Raw genomic sequence first — 17,702 nt, forward strand, 5'->3', positions numbered from 1 at the left:
ACTGGTAAAATCTCTCAAAGGACATTAAAATCAGCAGCATCATCTTTATATTCAAAGCACAGTACATTTAGTTACTTTAATCTAGGCAGAAAAAAAGTGATAAACTTGTATAAAGATTCAAAATCAGAGGAAATTATCTAAAAACAAAACCGAAAACCTTTACATTTCATTTACTTTCATTGATTAAATACAATTTCTAAAATAATGGATATAAATATATGTGGTCAACTAAAAAGTACAGTACACACTAGAAGGATTACTTAAAATCTCAGATGGATTTTAAGAAATGTATAGATATCCCAATTGCTCCAGGGAATATACCTAATAACATATATTTTCATAATTAATAACATGCATTCTGTTAGAGTCACCTTTTGTCTTCATTTAGAATTCTCTGATTTGACATGACTTTGACCTGGCTACATTTCTAAAATTTCTCTCTCATTAGTAAAGTTAGGCTAATGTCTCAGCAGGAGTCAAAAAAATAGCTTCTACTGGTAACCACCTTTTTGCCAGGGGTGAGGGTAGGGGCGGGGTACACAGGCAATGGGTGAAATAAGTGAAGGTGATTAAGAGGTACAGACTTCCAATTATAAGATAAATTTGTCATGGGATGAAAAGTACAGCCTAGAGGATATAGTCAATAATACTGTAATAACTTTGCATGGTACAGATGGTACAACTATACTTATCATGGTGTTATAATACATATCGATATTGAATCACTATGTTGTACACCTCAAATTAACATAATATTGTACGTCAATTACAGTTCAATTAAAAATAAATAAATTTAGGGGCACCTGGGTGGCTCAGCTGGTTAAGCGTTCAACTCTTGATTTCGGCTCAGGTCATGATCCTAGGGCTGTGGGATCGAGACCCACGTTGAGGTCTGTGCTGGATATGGAGCCTGCTTAAGATTCTCTCTCTCCCTCTCCCTCTGCCCCTCCCCAACTCACACGTGTGCTCTTAAATAAATAAATACATTTAATAAAATAAAATAAATAGAATATAATGTAAAAAAATAGCTTTTTGTATCCTGATATGAGAAGATAGAAAGATCTAGGCCTGTATAATATGGGGCCAGGATTTAACAGAATCATCGTATATCGTCCAAGGTTTTCTTTCTACCTACCAATAGCAGTACATTCTTCTCCCCACAAGATGTTTTATTTTACTTTTGATAATAAAAAACCTATACTACCATATAAGACTATAACATATTATTTGTCTCTCAGAAGACCAGGTTAAACATCAAATATAAGAAAAGGAATAACATAAGAAAGTCTTGATGAACAATTAATATTATGTATCTTCCACAATTTGATATACAAAAAAAAATCACAACTTAATGTTGAAATCCTACCTTAAGAGATTGTTTGAAAAGCAAAAATCAAATTTTCATTTTTAATCGTGGTACTTTTATGGCAGCTTCTCCAACTTCTTTTGATATATCTACTCCAAGAGGACATCTGCATCACAATCAGATAAATCATATTATTTCAAATATTTGCATCCTGATCTGTCACTATTTGCTTTGAATTCTGACAAACAGTATACATATCTAATGTACAGTTAATCATATGTGATGATGGTTCTTGAATATAAATACAGCAGGAATAATGGGTGAAGAAAAGGCCAGTTCCTTTAACAAGAACTCTAAATTTCATAATTTTTTAAACCACTTTGAGGTATAGTTGACATGTGAAAAGCTATACATCTTTAATGTATACAATTCAATGAGTTTGAGGATTGAGAAGTTTTTGAAAGAAATAGTTCTGCTCTCATACTGTAAATAAATAAAAACTTGAAATAAAACAACAACAACAACAAAATACCTTATAATTCTCTACAAAGCTGAAAGGGTAAAAACAGTTCACCATACAGCTAAAGTCAAATCTACAGCCATTCCTACTTTAGAAATTCTCCAGGTTTTTACTGATTCTTCTTTGAGGTTTCAAAAGCTGGGTTGTTTCTTTTTCCACCTTCCTCCGTCGCTACCGGCAGGAGAGGTCTTAGATCCAACCCTCTTTCTCTGTGCTTTCCCAGTAAATAATTTTGGCCTCAAATTTCTGCTTTTTAGCAACGTTGCCCAACGTAAGGCTTCAACTGGACCCTAATGTGAAAAAAGTCATCACCTCCAGCCTCAACACTGCCACAAGAAGGCAACACTGGATCAGACATTATATTCTACCTGAGGGTAGGCCATCATCACAGGAGATTCCTTCTGACACAACTAATTAAACTCTGTTCGTTTATAGTCTTAATACTCTGTGGTTCATGTAGCAATAGTTATGGACTAAAATACTGAAAAGTTTTAAAACATTAAATGAAATCATGTGGAAAATAGAATTATAGTAGATTATGAAACATAATCATCCTTTACTATTTTTACTATTCCAGAAATAACTTAGACCAGAACTTGATAACTAATTGAAACACTGTGCTATTCTTTGGAACTCTGATTTGGTAGAGGAAATAAGGCTTTCAGAAAGTAGCTATCTCTTGGCCATTTTTCAGCTGCCTGTGGAGGAGCATACTCACAACCCAGTCTCAGGCCTGACTGCTTTTTACACATTTTTCTGAAGTTTCCCAGCATACCAGCTGGTCCTGAGATTGCTTTGATATTGCAAAAGTCCAGGCCATGGACATGGTTTCCATTCTGCTAGTAAATGAGGGTATTCATCATCCCTACCCACCCACCTATTTCTAACCTATGATTTGTCAAAATGTTTATGATTTGATACTGTAGCAAAAATATTTATTAAGAAGAAATTTCATGAAATAATATAATCTTTATTCAGGTACCACCAGAATATTGATGAAAACCTCATATATAAAAGGCTTTGAATTTTATACTGCAACTTGCATAGAGATTATAAACGGTACTACATACTTTGGTTCATAGCGGATGCCTTCTGTGTTGTGTAAAATGCCCAAGCCAGCACGCAATCTTTCAATACCATTCCTAAATAAGAACCATTAAAATAAAATAAATAGACCAGGGTTTAAAGGAAGAAGACTTAACATGATGAAATAGAAATTAATATTTACATAATTATGAGTGAAGCACATATATCCTGTGGCTTACCATGCAATCATAATGCCATTGTCAGTGCACAGTTTGGGAGGAGGACATAACAAAGTGCATTGTGTTGCATTTGTTACAATTTCCAGAGCTTTTCGGATATATAGGTTACTTGCAACGCCTCCAGATACAACCTGAAGGAATTGAGAAGACCCAAATCAACAAATACTACATAAGGATATGAGCCAAACTGTTAGCTAAACCTGGGGAAAATACAAGCATTATACAATAAGAAAATATTACATTTTGATAGGTGGGGAACAGGCAAGTGATATAGCTATATGATAAAAAATTGGAGGAAAAGAAAATCAATAATTTCAATACCAGCATCATTATTATTTTTATACAATTTCTTCTAACATTTTTCTAATTATAATCATAGTACAACAATATGTTAGACCCTGTTGTTTTTACTTATAAGCAATTTTTTCATTTTATATTATTCTTAAAAAGCTATTACCTTTGATATTCACATAATATTCTATTTTGTGAATCTACCATCATTTAAATATTTTCTCATTTTATAAGTTTCAAAAGGATGAATTTTAAGATACAGTTAAACAGGAAGTTTACCAAGGCTTACATGCAGATTTAAATGGATTTCATCAAAGGAACATAAATTTCAAGGAAACTAGCTTATTTTTCTAAAATAACAGTAACAGTTACTGTATTTCATTTCTTATTGCAAACCCACTTTTAAATTCAATAAGAGGCAGCCTTGGAGTTTTTTGCGACACAGTCTGTAAAGATGTCCCATAAAGCTGCCATAGAAGCTGTACGAGAAATGGCTGTTAGTTTTTATTCTGCATAATTTCATTCTGTCAGGGCTAGCACAGGACATAAAGATATCATATTCTATGCACAGGATCAATTAAGTTCCTAGAAGAAAAATAACATACTATAAAGTGTTACTATTATTGTTAGAGGCGATAACAAAACTTACCAGCACTGCATTACTTTGAGATAACAAATCTCTCTGCTTGCAAAACAGAATGGCACGATGTGTTCTTTTTGCAATGTGGCACGCTGTTGTATGCTGTACTGCAGCAGCAATGTGTGCAGCCGAAGACAGGATTTGCCCCTTCTGGATCCCTGCAGAAACATAGGAGTTTTTAGGCACAATCCAGGATTACTTATTTTTCCAACTCTACAAATTAGAAATATACCTTCCTCTTTTTCCTTTTGTGTTATTATCTTATCAATAACATGTTGAAGTCCAGTAAAAGAAAAATCACAATTTTTAGCTCGTTGCATGGGAGGTTTGAAATCAAAATGCAGTTTATTTCCTTGTTTGGCCAAATGTTCTATAGCTTTCCCACCACTCATGGTAGAGCACTCTGGATGTTTTATCAAAGAAAGTCTTCTTGCTACCTTTCAAAAACAAACAAAAATTTTGTAATGAGTCATAAAATGGCACATTTTGAAACCAAAGTGCAAAGGAAATGAAATTTACTAAAACAAAACAAAACTGGATGAATAAGACATGCTATACTTGTACAAATATGGACTATAGCTAGCAAGCCAGTAAAGACAGACTTACTCCTGACAACCTTATCAATAGTGGCCAATCACTGCTTCCCTATCTACTCCTGCTCTTCTACTGGGGATGAAAAATAAGTTTGAAATTCACAATGACCGCTTAATGATAAACTTCAAATATTAGAACCTGCCCATTTCTTCTAATCATTTCTGCTGTTGGCAGCAGGATTTTTGCATATAGCAGTAGGCTCTGTACAATTCAGAAACAAAGAAAAAAGAAACCTGCTTGGTAGTGGTGTCAACAACTGTGATGTTTAATCACAAAACTTTGTGCATCTTTAATGTCTTTATGTTATCTTTATATATCTTATTTCACATTTTTATAGTACTTTACTTGGCAATTTCTTTCACGTCTTTTTTGATTAAAAACATAACTGCATCTGCAAACTATTTGAGCCTTTATGTACTAATCTAAACCTCTTACCATTTTATTAATAATGGGTAAGAATCTTTTATAAAACTATGTACTACTCTTTTTCTTTTTTCTTATTGCATATAAATTTTTTTCAGTCTGTTTATCAGAAATATTTAGATAAATGGTAGTGTAGTGCATCTCTTAATATTTGATTGAAACAGACACCATAACAGAAAAGAGAAATTAATTCTTTAATAATTACCTTGTCAAGCATGTCACCTGGTGCTATGTCCAAAGATTTTCCCAGAAGCAGAAAATCTGAAACTCCTCTAACTAATGCCAATAGACAATGACCTCCAGAAATCAAAAGAACTAAAAAGGGAAATTCTACTTTATTTAATAACCTAATAGTAAGTGCATGAGCCTCCATATGATGAATGGGAATAAAGGGTTTTTTTAATTGGTCTACCAGTTGTAAGCTAAATGATAAGCCTACGCCCAAGCTTAAAGCAAGTCCTGGTTTGACGGTAGTTGCAATTGCTGAGAGTTCACTTGGAGAGACTTTACTGATAGAGAGAGCTTCTTGCACTATTCGTTGAATATTTTCTCTGTGAAGCTGTTGGGCTACTGGAGGAACAATTCCACCTGTTCTGGGGAAAAAACAAACAAACAGCTTTTTGTAATTTTAAGATTGTGAAAATAGACTAAGAAAAGTTTTGTATTAGGGCTGAAGGCATGTTTTCAAATTAATCATTATATAGCTAAAAATGTTAGTCATACATTCAAATATGTGTGCCTTATAATGCAACACAATATAAGAATTCAATATGCAGGGATTAAGGGTGTAATGTCTCTGACTTCAAAATTGTACACAACAGGGGCGCCTGGGTGGCTCAGTCGGTTAAGCGGCTGACTTCGGCTCAGGTCATGATCTCGCGGTCCGTGAGTTCGAGCCCCGCGTCGGGCTCTGTGCTGACAGCTCAGGGCCTGGAGCCTGTTTCAGATTCTGTGTCTCCCTCTCTCTGACCCTCCCCCATTCATGCTCTGTCTCTCTCTGTCTCAAAAATAAACGTTAAAAAAAAATTTAAAAAAAATTGTACACAACAAATTCCTATGGATTTGTTAATATACGGAATCACCAAAATAATCTTAAGAAGCATTCTAATGAAGATGTCTTGAACAAGAAAAGGCCAGGATAAAATTGGATTTTAGAAAAATTATCTCTCTGAAGACAGGGAGATTTTTTTTAAGGTTATTATAAAAGTATTTGTGTAAGATGATTACATCTTATATTATGTGATCATGGGAAGTGAAAGAATGGGGAAGAGAGCCTTGAAAACTGTTAAGTTAGACTGGATATAAGGGGAAAGGGGACCAAGGCATCCAAGATGATTCAGATATCGAGCTGGAATGACTGGGAGAAAAGAAATACTAACAGAGAGAAACATGAAGACAGTTTTGTGAAGAAGGTGAGTTTATTTTTAAACACGTTGCACTTGATTAAGGTCATGGCAGGACAGTAGACAGCTTGCAACCTTGAAATACAGTGTGGGAATCTAGTGCTTAGAGCTGATCATTTTGATTTTTGGTCTATGCAGGACAAACAGTGGATAACCACTCCAAATGTCAAGAGTAAATAAGTAGTTGCTAGAAAAAGTTTGCCAGAATGAGACTGACTTACAATCATAAAGGCAGAGCAATAAAATATAGGGTCTACAAAATATACCTCTAACCTCAAAAAAATCTTTGAATATTTGATGCTGCTAGTTCTAGACATAGAAGTGAAAATCCTAGGGTGCCTGGGTGAGTCAGTCAGGTAAGTGTCTGACTCTTGGTTTCGGCTCAGGTCATGATCTCATGGTTCATGGGATCAAGCGCTGCATTGGGCTCTGTGCTGACAGTATGGAGCTTGCTTGGGATTCTCTCTCTGCCCCTCCCCCACTCTCTCTTGCATGTGCACACTTTCTCTTAAAATAAATAAACTAAAAAAAAAAGAAAGAAAATCATCAGTGAGAACATTCAATTAATATTTATTTAACTGGGATGCCTGGGTGGCTCAGTCAGTTAAGCATCTGACTTCAGCTCAGGTCATGATTTCGTGGTCTATGAGTTCAAGCCCCGCATCTGGCTCTGTGCTGACAGCTCAGAGCCTGGAGCCTGCTTCAGATTCTGTGTCTTCCCCTCTCTCTGCCCCTCCCCCTCATGCTCTGTCTCTCTCTGTCTCCCAAAAATGAATAAACGTTAAAAAAATTTTTTTTAGTTTATTTAACAGTTATAATATGTATCGTGTCAGGTAATGAGGGAAACAAAAGAAACCATCTTATTTCAACACATCCACATAGTAATACTATTTTAATTTTTTTTTTTTTTTTTGCTGGTTGTTTTTAGTTTGTTTGTTTTTAAGTTTATTTATTTTGTTAGAGAGAGATAGAGACAGGGAGAGAGGCAGAGAGAGAATCCCAAGTAAACTCCACGTTGTCAGTGCAGAGCCAGATGTGGGGCTCAAACTCATGAACTCTGAGATCATAACCTGAGCCAAAATCAAGAGTCAGACACTTAACCGACTGAGCCACTCAGGCGCCCCATATTTGCCTCAGTTCTTCAGAGGTACTTTTTCTCTTATATTCTTCAACTCTGTTAATGACATCAAACCTCCTAATCACTTGGGTTTCAGGTTTCATCTTTATCTCCTTTATCTCACTGTCCACATTAAATATATCACCATTCCCAAGTTCAAAAACTCTCATTATCTCAGTCTATTCAAAGTCTACTAACTGCAGTTCCCCCAGACAGATTTTCTGATCCTTGGAGTCTATTCTATATTGTATTACCAGAAAATAAAGCACAATGCTGACCCCATAACTCTCCTACTCAAAAGTGTTTACTTTATTGAAATTTAGGTGATTTAAGGGCAAATCCTCTCCCTCCCACTTCTTTCTTCCTTCTCCCACTTGCTTGCCTCCCTTCCTTTCTGTGCATCTTCTATATATTTTACCTTCAAAGGATTATGCTAGCTAAGGACCAGAGACAAAAGAGATGAATAAGACCATGGCTTTATTCTCAAAAGAATTAATTTGTACACAGTATGGAGAGTAGGTAATTGAGTGACCAAAAAGCTAACAAAGAGGCAGGAAAACCATCTGGCCTCAAAGCTGGAGCCAAATGCTGCCAGGAAACTGTAGGATTTCAATAAATGCAGAGATGAGCTGTGCAGATGGTACCATAGTTTGCTTGCCTGTGTATTCCTCTCAAGTAACCTATGCACTAACTAAACTGAATGTCTGGTATTTTCTCACCTCTTTGCCTTCACTATGATGCTTACTCATACAACAATATTTTTTTCATCTCCATTCATTGAAGGCCTATTTTTCAAGGCCACTAATATCAGATGCAACATATCAGATGCTACTCTGGGTATCAAGGCATGGTATAGTGATTAATACAGACACAGCCCCTGTCACCATAGAGCTTAGAGTCTATTGGGGGAAAGAGTATACATAAGTAAACAAATGTAAAAATTATCAAAAGGATGATGAAGAAGATAAGCAGGGTGAGATAACATGCAATAAACATGGTAGGAGTACCTAATTTAGATAAAGTGGTTAGGAGAGGCCTTTCTGTGCAGTTAACATTTCCACGTTCAAATGTCCAGAACTCTCGGAAATACTGAAAGAACCATGGAACTGGGGCATGGTAGTAACACTTACTGTTTGCACTGGTTTCATACTTTATGCTGTCTTGTACTGTATGTTGTATGTTTCCTTTCAGGTCTATATATGATGAGATTAGGTGAGGCTCTTTGAAGGTAAGGACTTTCTAGTACTTCACCACGCCTTATTAATGCCTGCTGCAGTCCCTTTTACATAGTGTGTAACTCTTAGAGGCCTATTCTGTCTCTTCACATATATTATTTCGATTATGCTCCCCACAATCCTGTAAGGGAAGCATTATCTTTCCCATTTTACAGATATGAAAACATAATCAGAGAGGGTAAGGAACTTGCCTAAAATCAGAGCCAATACCAAGCACCTAATTCATAATTCAAATACAAGTCTGTGATCTCAAAATACCAACCTTTTTCACTACACAGATGTTATAAATTGATGGCCTGAAGGCATATTTTATCTGTTCAGTATTTTAATATAGTTCAAGCTAGCTACTAATTTTAAAAATCTGGAGATATTACAGTTACATTCTGGATTTCCATTTTCTCTAGAAAATTCTGATGATCAAATAACACAGGGCCTACATTTCTGCATGGCAACAATTGGCTGGAGGTGAGTAGTGACCCTCTCCAGATATCTTCCACTTTATATCCAGCCCACTTATCTATATAACCCGACTAGTGGTCCTCTGCAAACAGATGAGTTTATAAACCTTGCACCATTCTGTGGTTTAATACAGTAGTATATTATTTATTTAAGTGTCAACATGAGTTTTATGTATACATGTGAATAGGAATTTTTTTTTTCCAGTGATCAACACAGGTTAGAGGTAGGGTCATACTCTCCAAGGACTTCAGTCGAGACCAAGAAACATACAGGTGAGCAAAAGAAGAGAAATTACTGAGGAGAAATTATGGATAAATATCGGAGTTGGGAATGAGTTTAGTTTTTTTTGGCAACAGGATTAGCTAAAGTTGGACTTTATTGTGGAGAGCCTTAGAAACCAGGTTGAAGGGCTTCAGGTTTTCTACAGCAGTTATTAGAAGTTTTCACACAAAAGAAATGAGCTCTTAAAACTGAGCTTTTATATATACTGAGCTTTTAGAAAAGAATTATTTTATTTTACTTCCCCCCCCCCCCCCACCAAAATTGGGAACTACAAAGATAATGTCTACTTACTTTAAATGAACTTCAGTTTGGGAATGTATTGCTTCTCCCAAAACATTTCCAGTTTCATCCACCACAGCAGCTGCCGTATCATCACAACTGGTTTCAATCCCCAATACTAGTTTATGAAGAAATACGTTTCCAGGACGAAAATTAAAACTTCTTAAAAATTCAAAAATTTCCCTTCTTGATGGTTTAGAAAAAACTCCTGCTGCCTTATTCAATATTAGCATACTTACTCTATAGATAATTCCTGGAAAAGAAATGAAGAAACAATTATTGGGAACGGACATTGCCCACTAACCCATTTAGGTAAGCAAAATTCTAAAAAACTTGATTTATTTTTCAATATAATAATTTTGTAAAATTATAGGAAAGTTTTGGAAAAGTTAGCAAAAATTTTTAAAGGCTGTAGCAACCCATTAATATCAATGACAGTAGGAATGAATATAATGTTCTTTAAGGGGGAAAACAGGGAAGTCAGATATAAAATTTTTTAGTATTACTATCATGCTGTTCTTAGCAAACTATTCATTATTCTTTATAAAACAGCTAATAGTCGCATGGATAGTTATCTGAAAAGTGCTATTTATTGTTTGATAGCTATTAACTAAGATAGAATTGGTTTTAAAAAATAATAAAGGCAAGACAGAACAGATAAAAATAAATGCATTCTATTTCCTGAAAATATCTTTCAAAATAAAATTTGATAATTTAGTTTGAAAACAAGAATTCACATTAAAGACACACATTTTAGTCATCTACTTTGGAAACAAGTGTTCTTATGAAGCTCATCTTAAAAGAACCACTTCTTATCTAAAACAACTGCAACCTAATACCCATTTTATCCATTAATTTCAATTTCTCTAACTCAATCTCCATTTCACCACAAGTTTATCATAAGGATCTCCCCCAAATCCCTTTTCCCCCCTCACATAAAAGCAGTCCATCACTAAAGCACTCTGGTATCTTCACACTTCCAAGTATCTAGTTTCATGACTCTAAATCATCTGTCCTAGAACTTTCTGGATGCTTAAATAGGTCCTTTCCCTACACACTAATGGACAAAATGGGTAAATGAGAGAATATTGGAATTTTTATTGTTCCACTGGGGCAAACGGCATCCAGGGATGAGACTGATGAAAAACCTCGCAGAGGGGAGCTGTGGGGAAGGTAGCACAGAAAGACACACCTGGAGAACTTTGCAGTCACAAAACCCACGCAAGGCTGCCTGTGCTGAGCATTTGTCTTTGGGCCAAGAAGACTCCCAAGTGAACCCAGGGAACTTGGCCAGTACAAATCTCTGTTGTAGGAAGGCGAAGGGCTTCTACTGGAATCCTTCTTCCAGGCACACGAAAGAACCAGTAAGAGAGGGGTGAGCAATTTCACCCACCTTCCTCGTGAATGACAGTAGCTAGTAGAGGCGTCCTTTCCCTAGCAAAGTCAGTCGCTGCGTTATAGCAGGAGGCAGAGACCGACCTTGTCGCCCCGGAAGTGATGTCATCAACACAGTCCCGCGTCTCGTCCCCAGGACTAGCTGCTATAAACCTAGAGGGCGTTACACTTAATTCAGTTAAAAAAAAGTATAAATGCTGTCTTTGTCCAAGATTCAGTGCGTGTACTCACGCGCTTCCCTTAGATTTGTAGTAACAAGACTTTTACAACATCACACGGCTAATGACCGATCTAGCGGAGGCCGAACGCAGATTTGTCTGACTACACAGCATTAAGTTCTAAACACTACGCTACACTAAAAGACAATTTTGTCTGTCTTTGGCTGGAATTTGGACGCCACTGTGAGAAAAGGATGGAGATTATTCGTCATTCCATTTTAGAGGAACTATCATCAAATCTACAAGTTGTGGCCTGAAACAGCTAGTACTTTCAGAAGCAGAGTGGAAAGTAGGGACGACACCAAGGACGTGATTGTACAAGGTTCCGAGGGAACGGAAGCGCTTCTGATCGGATAGTCTAAACCGCTACTCCCGCTTTTTAGAGTAAAAGGTGTGGGGCTAGTCCGTTTTTGTGATTAAAAAGAGGAGGAGGATATGGTACATATTCATTTAACATTAAAAAATTATCCTATTTTCGCAATGCATTGGATGGTTTTTGCTTACTATGTATGCAGAATTCAGAGTAATATGTACTCATATTCTTGGACCTTTTTCAGTCTTTATTATTATTATTATTATTATTATTATTATTATTGGTACGTGAACTTGTTATTTGTATGAATACATTTATCCCAAAAGGCTCTCTTCTTCCCTGCTAGACCTTAAGGTTTTACTAAGCAAGGACTTCATATATGCAAGGTTCGATAGGCTGTCACGTATATCTACATCTTGAATGGCAAGAAGCTCTTGGTATAAAAGAAGTGAATCATGGTTGGGAAGCTACAGTTAGAGTCTAGCAATAAGACACAAATATATATATTCATAATTACCAGAATGTTATTGAGGTTTTTTTTTAGGTGGAACTGATGCTTTCAAAAATTTCACTTATGATAATAGCAGCTAATTAACAATAAAGTGGCACTGTTGTTGTGCCAGGCAGTGTTGCAGATTATCTAATCCTCACTACAATCCGGTGAGGTAGCTACTGTCCTTATTTTATAGATGAGAATTTGATGATTTGCAGGTCACACAGCTAGTAAATGCAAAGCTAAGAAGTTAGGCCATACGGTTCTGGAAACTTGTTTCCTTAATTTCTAGAAGAAAAAATAACCCATATTTTCTCTAGTATATGTGGCTTACCCACAAAAAGGAAAAAAGAAAAATTAAGACCAAAAAGTGAAGAAAAATTAGTTATCCTAATTGCAAATGATTTGTTAGAGGTTATTTTATATGCTGAAACCTAGTCTGAACATAAAAACTTTCACATCTGGCATTTTTTTGCAATTTGAATTATGTTCAGCAAGTGTGTCTCAAAGCCCTCCTTTGCAAGAATGTGTCAGGAGTTATCCCTTTTGTATGTGTTGGAATCACTGGTAGATTCCTCACCCAGGAACTTTTGGCTAGTGTTGAGTCTTAACGCTGCATTATGTGAAACAGCAGAGCTCTAGGACACAGTAGGAAGGAATTTTATTCTTCTGATTGATTTCATGTGAGTAGCAGAAAGAAAAGGCACTTATACTAATACCACATATTTGGCAAGTGAAGGTATACATTTTCCATCTTCTTTATTGTACTAGAGGAAAAATTATTGGTGGAAAGGCATTTATGCTCTCTGAGATCTGAGCTTCCATACAGATCATTTCATAGTTTGAATGCCACTGGTGGACATTCTCAACAAAATATGACCTAACTACTGTAACTTCCACTTGAATCCAGAGTTCCAACTGAATTGAAACATGCTATTTTGTCAGTGCTATTGCCCAAGTTTTCATTTGTAAGCTTTTGAGGAAAATTACATACAGAAGAACCTTTACAATATTCATTTCCTAATTATGTATTACTAAATTGGATTTTATTTTCATTTACCATGTATTTATTGGGTTCTTCCCTTTCAGCTGGGAACTTTATTAGTTGTTGGGGATAAAAGATAAGATTCACTCCCTATCCTCAAGGAACTGAGTCTAATGGCGTAATTACAATACAGCATTATTGTATGCATTGAGAGTGGGAAGTTGCTGGGAGAAGATGGTGTAGCTTGCCACAAATGTATCCACAGCCTAGCAGGACCTGGGTGTGATTACTGGGTTTCAACATCTCATTGTCTTCTAGGCTTGAAATTGGTTTATCAGATCTGGAAATGACTGGACTCTGGGGTGCTGAGTCACATGCTCCCTCTGCTAAGAAATTGTAAAAACCATAACACTAATGTGTTAATGTATGAGAAATGTAATGATGGAGCTAGGTTACCTAAGCTTGCTGGTCCTTACCTTCTCTGTATTGAGCAAATTACAATGAAAGCCAGAATCAAATTACAATCAGATTGTTTGGTAAATATGGAATGAATGCAATAGAAATGAGTTTGGCGCTTCTAATGGTTAATGTTTCAGGCCCGATGCATGTTTCCATTTGAATCACCTGTCTTACATGCTTCATGGGTTGGATTGTGCTAAAAATACGCTGTTATTTGCTTTCTTCCTTTTTAAAGAGCTTTTTTTGTTGAAAAATCTTTGATGTGGAACATTCTTTCATTAATGGTAATACTGTCAATCAGGTCTCATCCTTGGAAGATATTTTGCTTTTTACCTTAGTTGCTTAGCCACTATGCTTATTTTACAAGTTTACTCAGCTGATTTATTTTATTGTGGTGAAATACATGCAACAAAATTTATCATTTTAACTATTTTTAGGTGTACAGTTCAATGGCATTAAGTATAGTCACATTGTTGTGCAACCGTCTTTACCATCCATCTACAAAACTTCATCTTCCCCAACTGAAACTGTACCCATTAACCACGAATTCTCCATTTCCCCTTCTTGCCAGCCCCTGGAAACCACCGTTCTTTCTCTCTGACTACCAAGTACCTCATATAAGTGGATCATACAATATTTGTCCTTTTGTGACTGGCTTATTTCACTTATTAGCATTAATGTCAAGGTTCAGCCAATGTTGTAGCATGTGTCACAATTTCTTTTAAAGTAGACTAATATTCTATTGTTTGTATATACCACATTTTGTTTATCCATTCATCTGTCAATGGTCACTTCGGTTCTTTTCACCTTCTAACTATAGTGAATAATGCTTCTACAGACATGGGTTGTATAAATATCTTTTCAAATCCCTGCTTTCACTTCTCTTGGGTACATATCCAGAATTGGAACTACTGGATCATATGGTAAATCTGTTCAATGTTTTGAGAAATTGCCAGATCCAAACGGTCTCAGTTTTCAAGTGTGTGGGGTATGTATATTTTTGGCAGGGGAGGGAAAGGGTAAATTTTTTTGTTACTCCCATATGTTAAGTGCCATAACAGAAACATAGGATTTGATAATTCATAGGAGGGACCTATGTTTCAAAGCAGAATCACTGTATAAGGTTTTTATGTAGTAGGTGGTATACTGGTATTTTCTCAGAAATGCCAGTTAATCATCTGGCTTTTCTGTTCCCATTTAAGAAATTGTAACATGAATAATGCATGCTTACCTTCTTGATAATATGCTCAAGTTTTTCTTTTTTTTTTTTTTTTTTTTTTTTTTCAGAATCTGAATGTTTTCCAAAAAGTGTTGTCAATAGAAATTTTTTAATACATTATTTGGAAAATCAGAGATTTAAATACTATAAAATTCCTGTCATAAGAAGAGTTCATTGTACAGTACTAATGCAGTTTACTATAGTTCTTATAATTGAGAATTTATTTTTATCAATATAATTATACAGTTAAGAGTGAACATAGTGATAAACTGGCCTATCTGCTAAACTTAGAATTATATAGAACTTCAGTGCTACAGGCTGAGCCACTTCCATAATGATTAGTTGATTATTAACGGCTTAAACGAGTTAAGAAATGGAACTAAACTACTATGCTTAACATAGAATCTGAATATATTTCTACTAAACTGTTTTAGTTATGAAATATTTCAGATTATGAAAGTGTCAAGAATACTATAATCAACTTCTGTGAACCCAACCCTCATTCAAGAGAAAAAACATCACCCAAAGCAGTTGAAGCGTTCTGTATGCTATTTACCTAAGATATTCAGTATTCTAAATTTGAGTTTATAATTCTCCTGTGTTCATTTGAAGTGAAATGAAAAATTTTAAACCCCAAATATCAAACTACCTGCTGAATCATTTTTAAGTGGAACTGAAATTGTGGACTAAAATAAAAACCTGAGGCCTTTCATAGCTCTTCTTTTTGACATTAGGCAAAATGAAGGTTTATCTTTGCTATTCTCTTACCTACCTTCTTTCCCTGCCCAGTGCTACTCCAAACTCGCTTCTAGATTGTTTTACTTAGACCTGTCTTCCCAGTACTGCACCTGTTTACATTTTCTACATCAACATGTAATATCCATGAAAGTAATTTTAAAATTACTTTTATATCTGTCCTATGAGAAGGATTACAAAACTGCCCTAGTCTATACTGGGTTGCTGTATTTGTCTTCTTCAGGATTAGTATGAGAGTATTCTGGCATCATATTTACTGGTAACATATTAATAAAGAAGATATAGGAGAAATATATTGCATGGCAGTCAAGATTCAACTTGAGCTAGACAAGATAAATTAACAGGTTAAAACCTAACAAGATGGGGTTCCACAGGAAAAAGAAATCTTAGACTTGGCTTAATAAATCCATTAAGTATGTGAAGGGAAAGCCATCATTTAATGATACTACATGTTGGAGAGTTGAGGTTTTCGTGACTGTAAGGTGAATCAGTGGTATGTGGCTGTCAAAATAGCTAAAGTATGAAGTTATATTAAAAAGGGGGGGGGGGCGCCTGGGTGGCTCAGTCGGTTAAGCGTCCGACTTGGGCTCAGGTCATGATCTCGCAGTCCGTGGGTTCGAGCCCTGCATCGGGCTCTGTGCTGACAGCTCAGAGCCTGGAGCCTGTTTCAGATTCTGTGTCTCCCTCTTTCCCTGACCCTCCCCTGTTCATGCTCTCTCTCTCAAAAATAAATAAATGTTAAAAAAAAATTAAAAAAAAAAAAAGGGCAGGGGGAGGAAGAGAATCCAGAATACGGAAAGAGGTACTGTTGTAGTGACACCACATCTTATCACCTCCTGTAGTTAGCTCTAGTGCCATATAATAATGAACTGCAACTCAGAACAGCATTACCAGGATAGCAGGAGAAATTTGAAACAGTATCAGTTGGAAAATGGTGAAGGCTCTGGTAATGTTTTTTCAGTGCTTCTGATAACAGTTTAAAAGTTAAACAATTGGGGGTGCCTGGGTGGCGCAGTCGGTTAAGCGTCCGACTTCAGCCAGGTCATGATCTCGCGGTCCGTGAGTTCGAGCCCCGCGTCAGGCTCTGGGCTGATGGCTCGGAGCCTGGAGCCTGTTTCCGATTCTGTGTCTCCCTCTCTCTCTGCCCCTCCCCCGTTCATGCTCTGTCTCTCTCTGTCCCAAAAATAAATAAAAAACGTTGAAAAAAAAAAAAAACCAAAATTATATAAGTAATTGAATAAATAAATGGAGAAGGGAAAAATCTTCCTTACAGAATCCAATAAATAAATGTAGGGGAAATGAGGTAAATAGAAAATCACCATGGAACTCCACAGTAATAGATGTTGCAGGAAACATTCATCAATGAACGCTGAAATTAGTGGTACTTCTGAGCTCATGCATATTTAGAAACTGCCACCGTTTCCTGACTTGAAATTAGGAGCAATTACAGCATTAGCAGTTAGTTTTGTTCCAAATAACAAGTCATTATGGAATTTTTTTTAAAAAGTTTGTTTTTTATATTAAACTGTTTAAACTTGTGAAATTGGGAAGTTTGCATATTTAACACAACCATTCACCTAGTGTTAAGACCAAAAAAGCATATCCCAAATTTGACCACTACTCACCACTTCATCAGCCATTCCCCTAGTCTGAGCTACCTGTTGTATGTAGTAGTTTGCCAACTATTCCTCCTGCTTCCTATTCCTTTACACTCTATTCTCAACATTAGCCAGTAACCTTTAAAATAAAATCAGATCCCTTTAATCTCTAATATAAAACCATCCAATGCCCTTGTCAAGCTTAGAAAAAATTTGCTTATAACCTTGGTCAATACAGCCCTATATGATCTGACCCACACCTACTTCTCTGACCTCATTTGTTAGCATTCTCATCCTCCTTGTTTATCACTCCTTGCTAGTCCCAGTGGCTGTCTTGTTTTTCCTTAAAAACACACCCTTATTCCTGCCCCAGAGCTTTTAATATTATCATTACCTACACTGGGAAGCCTCTTTCCCCAGATGTTTGTACTGCTTGCTCCTTTAGGTCAGTA

At 36.1% G+C, this 17,702-nt stretch overlaps 1 protein-coding gene across 2 annotated transcripts in view; it reads right to left on the reverse strand.

The window, feature by feature from the left end:
- The window catches only part of OSGEPL1 (O-sialoglycoprotein endopeptidase like 1), a 31,323-nt gene extending 19,832 nt beyond the window's left edge, over positions 1–11,491 (reverse strand). Inside the window, exons 1-8 of one of the 2 annotated variants that reach the window (XM_042949438.1) lie at positions 11,007–11,488; positions 9,827–10,067; positions 5,245–5,632; positions 4,255–4,459; positions 4,032–4,180; positions 3,092–3,222; positions 2,897–2,968; positions 1,367–1,472 (exon numbers count right to left, since the gene is read on the reverse strand). In XM_042949438.1, coding sequence (XP_042805372.1) covers positions 1,394–1,472; positions 2,897–2,968; positions 3,092–3,222; positions 4,032–4,180; positions 4,255–4,459; positions 5,245–5,632; positions 9,827–10,047 — 1,245 coding nt within the window. In that variant the 5' untranslated portion in view covers positions 10,048–10,067; positions 11,007–11,488 and the 3' untranslated portion in view covers positions 1,367–1,393. Of the gene's footprint in view, positions 1–1,366; positions 1,473–2,896; positions 2,969–3,091; positions 3,223–4,031; positions 4,181–4,254; positions 4,460–5,244; positions 5,633–9,826; positions 10,068–11,006 lie in introns of those variants that run through there. The other variant, XM_042949439.1, reaches the window with a different exon arrangement.
- Between the last annotated feature and the right edge of the window lie 6,211 nt (positions 11,492–17,702).

The sequence above is a fragment of the Panthera leo genome, chromosome C1, assembly GCF_018350215.1.
Source record: "Panthera leo isolate Ple1 chromosome C1, P.leo_Ple1_pat1.1, whole genome shotgun sequence".
NCBI lineage: Eukaryota > Metazoa > Chordata > Mammalia > Carnivora > Felidae > Panthera > Panthera leo.